The sequence below is a fragment of the Tiliqua scincoides genome, chromosome 1, assembly GCF_035046505.1.
Source record: "Tiliqua scincoides isolate rTilSci1 chromosome 1, rTilSci1.hap2, whole genome shotgun sequence".
NCBI lineage: Eukaryota > Metazoa > Chordata > Lepidosauria > Squamata > Scincidae > Tiliqua > Tiliqua scincoides.
The window spans coordinates 230582042-230594064 of record NC_089821.1 but is presented as its reverse complement, the minus strand read 5'-3'; the positions used below and the strand labels follow the sequence as shown (position 1 = coordinate 230594064).

The 12023-nt window shown below is 40.5% G+C and overlaps 1 protein-coding gene across 10 annotated transcripts in view; it reads right to left on the bottom strand.

Annotated features, from left to right (window-relative positions):
- The window catches only part of RYR2 (ryanodine receptor 2), a 383349-nt gene that overhangs the window by 67325 nt on the left and 304001 nt on the right, over window positions 1-12023 (bottom strand). For 6 of the 10 annotated variants that reach the window (XM_066617218.1, XM_066617226.1, XM_066617258.1 and 3 more), the window contains 4 exons: window positions 11665-11779; window positions 10264-10367; window positions 8991-9042; window positions 8247-8300 (listed from right to left, as the gene is read on the bottom strand). In XM_066617218.1, coding sequence (XP_066473315.1) covers window positions 8247-8300; window positions 8991-9042; window positions 10264-10367; window positions 11665-11779 — 325 coding nt within the window. The remainder of the gene's footprint in view (window positions 1-8246; window positions 8301-8990; window positions 9043-10263; window positions 10368-11664; window positions 11780-12023) is intronic. The other 4 variants (XM_066617235.1, XM_066617241.1, XM_066617293.1 and 1 more) reach the window with 1 other exon arrangement.

Genomic DNA, 12023 nt, shown 5'->3' with positions numbered 1-12023 from the left:
TTCTGGTCGCCACATCTCAAAAAAGACATAGTGGAAATGGAAAAGGTGCAAAAGAGAGCGACTAAGATGATTACGGGGCTGGGGCACCTTCCTTATGAGGAAAAGCTACGGCGCTTGGGCCTCTTCAGCCTAGAAAAGAGACGCCTGAGGGGGGACATGATGGAGACATACAAAATTATGCAGGGGATGGACAGAGTGGATAGGGCGATGCTCTTTACACTCTCACGTAATACCAGAACCAGGGGACATCCGCTAAAATTGAGTGTTGGGCGGGTTAGGACAGACAAAAGAAAATATTTCTTTACTCAGCGTGTGGTCGGTCTGTGGAACTCCTTGCCACAGGATGTGGTGATGGCGTCTAGCCTAGACGCCTTTAAAAGAGGATTGGACAGGTTTCTGGAGGAAAAATGCATTATGGGGTACAAGCCATGATGTGTATGCGCAACCTCCTGATTTTAGAAATGGGTTATGTCAGAATGCCAGATGCAAGGGAGGGCACCAGGATGAGGTCTCTTGTTATCTGGTGTGCTCCCTGGGGCATTTGGTGGGCCGCTGTGAGATACAGGAAGCTGGACTAAATGGGCCTATGGCCTGATCCAGTGGAGCTGTTCTTATGTTCTTATGTTCTTAATAATAATAATAATAATAACTTTATTTTTACCCCGCCTTTCTCCCCGAAGGGACTCAACATAAGAACATAAGAAGCACCCCGCTGGATCAGGCCAAAGGCCCATCTAGTCCAGCTTCCTGTATCTCACAGTGGCCCACCGAATGCCCCAGGGAGCACACAAGACAACAGGCACAACCTGCGTCCTGTTGCCCTCCCCTGCATCTGGCAATCAGAGGCAGCCTGCTTCTAAAACCAAGAGCTTGCACATACCTACTATGATTTGTAACCCATAATGAACTTATCCAGAAATTTGTCCAATCCCCTCTTAAAGGCATCCAGGCAAGATGCCATCACTACTTCCTGTGACAAAGAGTTCCACAAACTAATTACATGCTGGGTAAAGAAATATTTTCTTCTGTCTGTCCCAACACTCAACTTTAGTGGATGTCCCCTGGTTCTGGTGTTATGTGTGAGGAAAAAGAGCATCTATCTACTCTGTCCATCCCCCACATAATTTTGTATGTCTCAATCATGCCCTCCTCAGGCACATCTTTTCTAGACTGAAGAGGCCCAAACACTGCAGCCTTTCCTCATAAGGAAGGTGCCCCAGCCCAGTAATCATTTTGGTTGCTCTCTTCTGCACCTTTTCCATCTCCACTATATCCTTTTTGACATGTGGCGACCAGAACCAGACACAATACTCCAGGTGTGGCCTCACCATCGATTTGTACAATGGCATTACAATATTAGTTGTCTTATTCTCAATACCTTCTCCAATGATCCCAAGCAAAGAATTGGCCTTCTTCATTGCCGCCGCACATTGGGTCTACACTTTCATCGACTTGTCCACCACCACCCCAAGATCTCTCTCCTGTTCTGTCACAGACAGCTCAGAACCCATTAGCCTATATGTGAAGTTTTGATTTTTTTTGCCCCAAGTGCATGACTTTAGACTTACTTACATTGAAATGCACCTGCCATTTTGCTATCCATTCTCCCAGCCTTAGAGATGCAGATGCTGAGAGAGGGGGGGATTAATGCCTGCTGGTTCTCACTTTTGCTAACCTTATCTGAGACAGTGGGAGAGAGGGAGGGAGAGGTTAATGCCTGCTGGTTCCTGCTTTTGCTAACCTCGTCTGCTGCTGGGTCTCACCCCCCACCCCACCCCACCCCCACAGAAGGAGAGAAAGAGGCTGTGCAGCGGAAATCACTTTTGTTGGAGAGAGAGAGCAATTAAAAAAGAGGTCTGTGCACTAAAAATGCCCGTTTCAGCAGGATACTGCCCTAGCATGCATTGCACTGTACTGACTGGCTCCTACCAAGCACAAAACTGTTTAAAAAGGAATAAAAACCCACATGTCTACTCTGAAACAATTCTCGGTTTTCAGAATACTTCAGAATTCCAGATGAGGAGTGCCCAACCTGTACTCGCATTGAGGGACAGTGCTTTTGACAATATATTGGCAGCCTGACAGCATCACTGTCATTTTGCTCTTAGACTAGAAAGCTACTATTTCCAGATATTCAAGTAAAGTACTAGGAACCTGCAGTGTCCACTGAGTTAGGGTGAGTACATCAGTGCAGTGACATTTAGTTCACTTTGAATTGTTTGCTGGCATGGAGATCAACTGGATTCTTTCATGTGAAGTCTTCTTTCTGCATTGTACAATCACAGTGACATCTGTCACTTGCGTGTATTAGTAATTCAGACCTTGTGCAGATCATCCTGCATAATAATTCCAGGTTGTACTTAACCTCAGCATAACCCTCTTCTGCTACATCAGCTAATGAAACTCTTCCATATATTATTACTAACAACAATAATATTTATATACCATTTTTCAACCAAAAAAACAGCAGACATTCTGCTGAGGTAAATAGGAATATGTACTGCATATACTATAAAGGAGCCTAACAGAAAAGTCACTTCTGGACAAGAACAATCAGAACCTCATGGCTTGTACTACTAACAGTTCTGGCTGGGTATACACTACTGCACCTTAGGGCAAGACGTCTATGCTACCTATTTTATTTATTTATTTTTCACATTTTTATACCCTTCCTCCAAAGAGCTCAGGGCGGTTTACACAGCTGCTCCCCTCCTTCTTGTCCTCACAACAACCCTGTGAAATAGGTGAGGCTGAGAGAAAGTGACTGGCCCAAGGTCACCCAGGAAGCTTTGTGGCTGAGGGGAAATTTGAACCTGGATCATCCAGGTCTAAGTCTACCTCCCAAACCACTATATCACTCTGGCTCTCTAAACATGGAAGAATCCCCCTAGATCAGTGGTACTCAAACTTTTCCGGCCAGTGGCTCCCTTGACCCCCGTAGCTGTTGGCTCCCATCATATTCCTGAGGGCTGGAAGTGACATCATTAAACAGGAAGTGGCCAGAAATATTAACTATATTAAATTAGGGCAGGAGGTCTGGTCTAGAGGGTAGAGCCTCCATTTGCCTGAATATAACATCCACAAGGTTGCCAGTTCGAGGCCACCGGGCACCGTGCAACCTTGAAGCAGCTGACAAGCTGAGCCGAGTTATTCCATCTGCTCTGAGCATGAGAGGATGGATGCCAGAATGCGAAACCAGATCAGAAAGAAACATCTGAATGTTGTGGTTCTTGGAAGATAGAACCTTCTTTCAATTGTAAAAATCCCTACGGGGATTTAAATAGCCTGCCTATGTAAACCGCCTTGAATAAAGTCTTGAATAAAGACCAAGAAAGGCGGTATATAAATACCTGTATTATTATTATTATTATTATTATATATATATAATATAAATTATATGAATCATATCATTAATTAAATGCAGATCTTAAACATATATTATTAATATACAGCAATATACATGATTATAAATGATCAGCTGCTGATCACTGTTGGAGACAGGATGCTGGAGTAGGGCTGGAGTAGGTGGATTTTGTCTGGTCCAGGAGGACTCATTTTTTTAAACTTTGTAAGCATACCAATAGAATTGTTTTATCAAATGAACTTTGTGAACAACCAGTCTGACCAACATTACACACACACACCCCTGTGGACCCCAATCCAACTAGTCATTTCTCCCATTCTCCTTGGATAGGATTGAACCCTTTATTAATTTAATGAAATTAAATTTTTCCAGCAGCTGGTGGGGAAAACAAAAATAGACCATGAAAATAGATCAGAGCTGATAAGGGTTTGGTTAGGAAGCTGATTTATCTCCTATACTAGGAGAGGCACAGCTCAAGCCTATGCATGTCCACTCAGAAGTAAGTCCCATTAGAGTCAATGGGGCTTACTCCCAGGAAAGTGTGGATAGGATTGGGCTGGCAATCACTTCATCAATGGCTGATAAGTATTCCCTTCAAATAGCAAGATTCATCACTTTAAAAATACAGCCTTTCCTCTTCAGTCAAACAACAAGATTAATAAATCACTTTAAAAACAGTCCCCTTTTTCTGCTCCTGGCCAAGTAAAGTGTGTGCTTCTCTCTCTCTCTCTCTCTCTCTCTCCCCCCCCCCCCCGCCCTTTGCCAACTGCATGGAAGCAACTTTAAGAGTCCTGATGACTGGTAAAATAGGAAGTGTTTGATTTGGGGAGATGGAGGAAAGTGGGAAGGTTTGGAGATCAAAAGGGGGGAGTGGAAGAGGGAGGGGGTTGAAAAGAGAGATTTCACTTTGATGAGAAGCGATCCCAGGCTGGGAACTAGGAACTAACCAGGCAAGGATCAGCGACGGTTAAGGACTGCAAACCGAGCATGCTCAGAAGAGGGCGGGGTGGCAGCAGCCACTCTCAAAGCAAAGCAACTCCCTGTCTTCTGCTTTAAAAAAAAGCGCAGACAATGGGCAGAAGACAGGCTTGTATTCTGCCCAGGGGTGTGACTGTATCGCTGCAAGAGGACATCCCGCGCCTCCCCTTTGAGTTCCTGGTGCCACCCTAAAGAGCTGCGCCTCACAGTTTGAATAACACTGCCCTAGATGAACAAGATCAGATCAAAGGCCCATATGCTTATCTCTCGGCGACTAACAAGCAGGAGATGATAGCATAGCCCTCACCCAACATTGCTACGCTGGAATGGGTATTCAGAGGTAGAGTGCTTCAGAAGCTTAGAGGCTGCATGCAGCCATCATGACTATATTCAGAGTCATCTAAGTTAGAGGCTATCATCATGTCCTGTGAGGATGATTCACAATCTTGTGGTTGTGAATTCTACAGGTGAATGCAATGCAACAAACTGTATTGAAATATCTTTATTGCATCAAACATTATGGCCAATTAACCTGAAAAAGAAAACACACCTGCCTTATGTAACAAAAAGTAGATTTTCTTGACTCAAAACTTACCAATGAGACTAACTGGCTCTCAGAATAATGAGGTGTTAATATGACTCATCAGGGAACCAGTAAGGTATTAGGATGAGTCAGCTCTCATTGCCATGTATCAGAGCACATACTAGAACTCTTAATTGGTTTCGTGAATATCATCAAGTTGCATTGATCATGAAAAAGATTCTATGTGAGTCCTTGAGGACCAACCCCTGAGAAAGCCTGTACAAGTTCAACCACCAGTATAGGGTGGTGGCAAATGTCCCTTCAGGGACAGGGATATGCACTTGGGCCAGAATTTCCAAACATGGAGCCAGAGCCATTGAATCAGTTTGTCCATCATTTTCTCCCCCTCAATATTGTTTTATGTTGAGCAAACTGCAGTGACATCTGACAAGACCTTTTATTCATGTTGACTAGAAGTTTTGTTCCTCTGTTACTCAAAAGTGGCCCTGGCATCCTTCCTTTTAATCTTCTAATGCATATGATACCAGTATACTGTATCTTGATACCAACGGACAACAATAAATATGACACTTTTATTAAAAAATGGAAATAGCCTCTTCTTGATCAGTCACTGTTCACAGCTGTAACCAGTATTAATTATATTAAAGTCATTTACCCAGTCAAAGACAGAATTTTGAAGATGAATGAAAAAAATAAAAAGTTTCTTCATTTACCATAGGGTGTTTCATAAGGTATATCTACTAAAGTGTATAAATTTAATTACAATAATGGAAATCATAGAGAAAACTGAAATTATTTGTGCAAATTCTAAGAATTCTAAGAAATGCTGAAGTCAGAAATGTGTCAATATATCCTTAAAAACTTGTTGAAGATGTTGGGTCTAACAAAACTAAGTGTCACAAATTAGACCCACATAAACACACACACGTTTTTTTACCTTGCTGCGTTGGGATCCTGTGACCTTAAGGAAAGGCAAGGATAAGAAGTGAAATAGTAATAAGAAAAAAGTGTCCAAAGTACTCTGAGGAAAACTGATAAACCAAATACATTTAACGAAGAGTTTTCCTGAAGGAATTACGCTCTCTTTCAATGTAGTCTCTGTAGCAACTTAACAGTGAAACAAACTAGAAAAGACAATCAATGAAATGAAAACACACACACACACACACACACACACACACACACACACACACACACACACACACACACACACACACACACACACACCATAGACAACAGTGAACAGCAATAGTGGATAAACATTATGGTAAGGAAAATAAGAACCACAAATCTGAATCAAAGTAATTTTGCGGTATTTTTCACAATTGTTACATCATTCCTAGAGGGAAGAGTAGGTATTAAGCTAGTTTCCCCACATGACATGTGTCATCAATGAGAACACAAACAACAAAATCACTCACAGTGGCCAGTGGGTTTTTTTTTTAAGCACCATAATTTGTTCACTATAGACACTGGGCAAGACACAAAGTACAACCTGCACGACAGAGCTATTTTCTTCTTTGAAGAGAAATTATCCATGCACAGGATTCCCAAGTCAGGGCCCAGAGCATTTCTGTGCTCACAGAGTGGGAAGCACTTGTGCAGAGTAAATATCCCCTATTTTTAACATGTAAATCATACAGTTATTCCTTGTATTTTTATAGTTTTATCAAATGTAGTGTTACTCCACTGTTCTGACTTTCCCACTTTGGCATGAGAAAGCTGTTGGTCGCAGAAAATTAAGTGAACAAGTTCTAACACAACTCAGTGTTTCCACGACAAGGCACTCTATGGAAAACAAGATATTTCTATTTCTCTTTAAATCATGTATGCACAGTACTCTGGCGCCTGGGTTCTTAAAAAAAAAAAAAAAAGGAGGAATGAGGATAATCATAGGCACAAGCACAATTCACATTCATGCTCACCACAATATTTTTTGTACTCAGGTATTCACATCCAAATACAAAAGCATTCATAGGAATTAACTCTGTGGTTTGAGACCTGGCTAACATCATCAGTGCCACAGAAACTATAGGGACACATCACTGGAATACTCTCTATAAAAGATTACCTTTGTTGATATTTGGAACTTTATTTACATAATGCATAGCACAACATCCTATCTCATAATAGGTGTAGACACAGGAAATGGGTCACGAAAAGCAGCCTGCACCTGAGCAGCATCTACACCGATTCTCTCTTACATTTGAAGCACTAGTTCATGTGCTAGTCCTGAAGAATAAATCCTTTAACAAACTGGGTTCAATAGTACATCTCCTACCTAATGTTCAGCTGCAATCTCTAAAATCAACAGAGAATGAAAGTGTCATCTTAATATTTTTTGCAAGGAAAGCTTTCTATGTGGTTACACAAGTATAACCTAATTGTCGGTGGATTTGTAAGCCAGTTTTAACTCAACAAGATGAGAGGGGACCTTTAAGTTAAAGGGAAAACGCCCCTTTACTCAGCCTTGCTTACCACGGTAATGCAGAAGAGCAGCAGCAGGCAGGCAGGCAGGCAATCAAACTCTTTCCAGGGGCTTATAACAGCTTAGTTTCAGGTCACTCTGGGCAAGCAACCCCTCCCTTCCCCCAGAATGCGAAAGAATGCAAAGCAGAAGTGCTTAACATCTCTGTTTTGCATTGTCTTGCACTCTGTCTCATGCTCCAGGGGGATGGGAAGGATTGCATGCCTTGGAGTGAAAGGCAATTAAGCTGATGATTGATTGCTTGCCTGCCTGCTGCTGCTGTCCTGCATTACAGTGGTAAGCAAGGCAATTTTAAACCACTGAGTAAAGGGACATTTTAAAAAACTGATTTCATTTAACATGATTTTCAGTATCCTTGGGGGTTCTGGCAATGGGACTCCCGTGGATGCTGAGACACAATCTGTACTATAAATATGGAACAATATTGCCATGGAGATTCACTCATCAAGGTCCTCAACAGTGTTTTGGGAAACGATATAAATAATAATATTTATATTATTGTTATTTATAATAACAATATTAATAATAATAACAATATTAACAATATTATAATAACAATAATTAACAGTTGTTAATAATAATAATAATAATAATAATAATAATAATAATAATAATAATAATAATAATAATAATAATAATAATAATAATAATAATAATAATATAATCTGTGATTCAGCTTTCAGCGGTAAGTATGGGTCTTGGGTTTTAAATTCTAAATATTTTTGCCATATTTGAATAAATTGAGCACTAAGCTTGCTCAGTATCACGTCCATTAAGTGTTAAAAACAATGGAGCAAAGATTGTTTCTTAGTTAGATGCTCTGAAACAATGTATAATAGAAAACAGAAATAAGATGAGAATAACAATCTTACTTCAAAACTCTTTACTTCTTCTTCACCGTCATCATCTTCTTCATCATGACAGCTCTGAAATCATATAAAAACAATATATTCATAAATGGCCTTAAAAGTCAAATAATTTTTTTTTCAGAAATCAATATTATATAATGCCCTAATCCTATCCCCCACCATGTGCACTGATGCAGTCACTCTCTTCAAAGAGATGGAATTTATGTTCCCTTACCTCAGAATAAGCCCCCAATGCTCTCTGGGTCTCCTCAGACCTTTGCCAGCTCTATAGCTCGTGCAAGTTTGAGGAAAGTAAACAGGCAGCTCAGGTGAAACTAAAGGGGATTGGATTTGATGTGTGCTTTTGCTGCAGAGTCATCACCTTTGGCCCAGATCCCACCTCCTGCCCTCCCATGATCTACCTAGAAACTCCCCCTTCCCTCCTCTTCCCTGCCCGCAGCATGTCCCCCAGGCTGCCATACCAGCACTGGCCTGGTAAAACGGCATCAACACTGATCCTCCGATGTGGCCAAAGCTTTCCCAAAGCCTCTGTGGAGAGAGAGAGAACTACCTCCCACCCACCCACCATAGAAGCATCCAAGTAAATGTTTAAGAAGGGAGGAGACAATATTAAAACGCAAGAAATTTTTCTAAGGAAATGAAGCATCATAATATTTGTCACCATTACTAGTCATTAAGGTTGGTATTCCTCCATTTAAGAATAAACAAAACTCTTGAGATATTGCCATAAAGTGGGGAAAAAATTACCTTTGCCATAATGTCAGCATAAGCCATATAAAGATAATCTTCCTCCAGCTTACTGTAGTATATAAAAGATACAAAAAAGGAACAAGTAGTTACTGTGATAGTAAAAAACTACTTGTTGTCCATTTTAAACTATCCATTAATGGAGAAGGGAGATAGAGTAGTGAAGACATAGCAGTGCTTACTGCTTTGTTAGCTGGGTCTGGGCACTTGTCATCACCACAGAGCAAGGATTCTCAAACTCCTTACCTCGGCAACTCACTGGATCATCCAAGGTGGATTTGTGGCCCATTGAGGCCAAAAGGATACAACCGAAAATGATGTACAATCCGGAAGACGCTTCCAGGTCATGCCCACTTCAGTGGCCATGACAAACAGCAGTTTGCCAACTGTGGGCACAATCCTAACCAGGTCTACTCAGAAGTAAGTCCTATTTTGTTCAATGGGGCTTACTCTCAGGAAAGTGTGGTTAGGATTGCAGCCTGTGTCTCACAATCCATTAGTGAGTTGCAACCTGATTTTTGGACAAGAGAGTGGCACTCCATGACCATTGAAGTAGGTTGGGCATCTTTGTGACACAGAAGCAACTTCTAGGTCGTGGACCATTTTAGGTTGAAGCTTAATGGTGGCAGCAGGTCCGCAACCCAACAAAAATCAGATCACAACCCAACATTTGAGAAATGGTGGCATGTAAGACCACATGTCCTGAGAAGTATGCTGAAGGAGGAATGGCAAGGACAAAGAGTCAGAATTTCTCTTGCTACTGAAACATTTGGGATCAACTCTTCCTACAAAGGGAAACGTAGTATGAATGTTCACATATATATTTACGCTTTCTAATTATGTGTTTTCTTTGCTTACCTTCTTTTTTCCCATCAAATTTTTTCACCTGTCTATTATTCAGTGTTCAATATGGCAGCAACAACAAATATGAATAAACAAGGCCATACTAAAAATTACAATACAAACATGTGTGGTTATTCATTGTTTTGTGGTTGTACTTTTTAAAAAACTGAAAAAGAGACCCAACTCATCTACCACTCACTAACAACCATTTTTTAAAGGAACACATTCAAAATCAGCTTCTTTGCATTTGTATTTCATAAGCATTTTAAAAACCCTACAAGAACAATAACTAAGGGTTAATACATTTAAATTGCCATTACTGCATATTTACCTGCTCAATTTTAAGAGCAGGGTACACTGAAAATGCAGATCTGGAGAGAAAACAATTTACAAATATTAATAAATTTCTTCCCTTTCCCATCGCTCTCACCATTTTTCTGTTAACGCAGTTCGACTGAATAATAAGATCAGCTGATGCAAAGGATCAACTCTTTTAACACATTCATCTTCCTCTGGTGGTTCTACTCCAGATTTCTATAAATACAACATGAAAACAGAATAAGGATGTAAAGTGTTGTTTGGAATGTGATTTACATTTGTCACGAGCAAGCACTCCTCTTCTGAGAAAACTCTTCCCCAATCCCCAATATCAGCTTTCTGTATACATTTCTGAGACCAACCTAGGAAGCAGACTGTCACATTCTCTGTTCTGACCAGAGTTCTTAATCACATACACATAGTCTTCCTCTTCTAGATGTAAACTGGAGTCCCATGATGACCTGGTAGCACCAGCAAATAACCACATTGACCAAAACTAGCTCACACCTGGTCATTGGCCCAGTTTTGCTCACCTGACTTAGGAGCAGGAAACGTGAACATTGGGTAACTTAAAAACAGCCTATCGGGGTCTTGGGGGGCTAGGCTCCACATAAGGAATAAAATAGAACTGCTCAGGTTAGTTGAGAGATCTAGTTCCAATTGTACAACTAGGGCATGACGTATGTGTAGTTTTGACATGATCTTAGGGTGCGAGAACCACCTGATTTCCCAGATACTTCCTTTCTTGGGACTACCCTGGAAATCTTCACATGTTTTCTTGAAAATCCTATTGATTGCTATTGAACTTACTTCCAAGAAAGTGGGCTTAAACATATAATTTTGCAGTTCAATGTGATATTATATCACACAATTTCTTAGGGTGGGATGAATCAGCAGCTACTGTACCAAACCATAAAACTTCATGGTACATTAGCACTGCAACAATGTTACTAAGGAACTGAGGGCAGATAAGCATGTATACTTATATAAAGTAAGAGTTTCAGATTATAGGCAGCCCACAATCTTACATGTGAGGGGTGAAGTCAACTTCATGCAGTCAGTAAACAAAAAGCCAGCAGTTTAAATACTGCAGGCAATTCTGCTTGTAATTCTACTTACTAAATACATGCTTTGGAGGCAGCCTGAGATCAGAAATGAAGCTGCTGATTCGACCTGTGTCTCATTGTTTTTAAAGAGACAATATGCATTTTGCGGAAGTCAAGGATTTTCAAGGCAATTTTGAGTGTACGTGATTTCGGCTTTACATTACAACCTTGGAATGTAACCCTCATATATTATGCGGGCTGATTATATTAAAACAAAAGATTTTGGGTGCACTTGAGGACTGGGATCCTCAGTGGATCCCAGTACTCTGAAAGAGACAAGACTGATGCAAACTGATAATCTCTTGCATGGCCTCTAAACCTTTTGGGTATTCTGTGCAAAGTTTATACACTGGGGTGATGGCAAGTGCACACAAAATAACTGACAAGTTCCCAATTTCCAAACATACTGCAATTTCCAAACATACTGCTAAGTCTTCTATCAGTGTATCTTCAAAATAGTGCTCCTCAGTTTCAACCCAAGACTTTTCATATCCTTGGAGAAAAAGATTGACAGCTCGATGCCTAAAAAAGGAAATAAATATGTATTTTATTTTGTAATTTAATAAAAGAATTGGTACCAGAATATTTTCTTTCCTTTCCCTCCCATCTCTTTTCTTTTGAATCATGTCCCATAGAACATGATGATGATTATTATCAGAAGTAAACTACTTCAAATGCTCTGGCAAAAAGGTGCTATATACATTTTATTTATTTCTCCAGAGATGTATACCCAACTTTCCACTGCCAAAGGGGCATTCAAGAATAC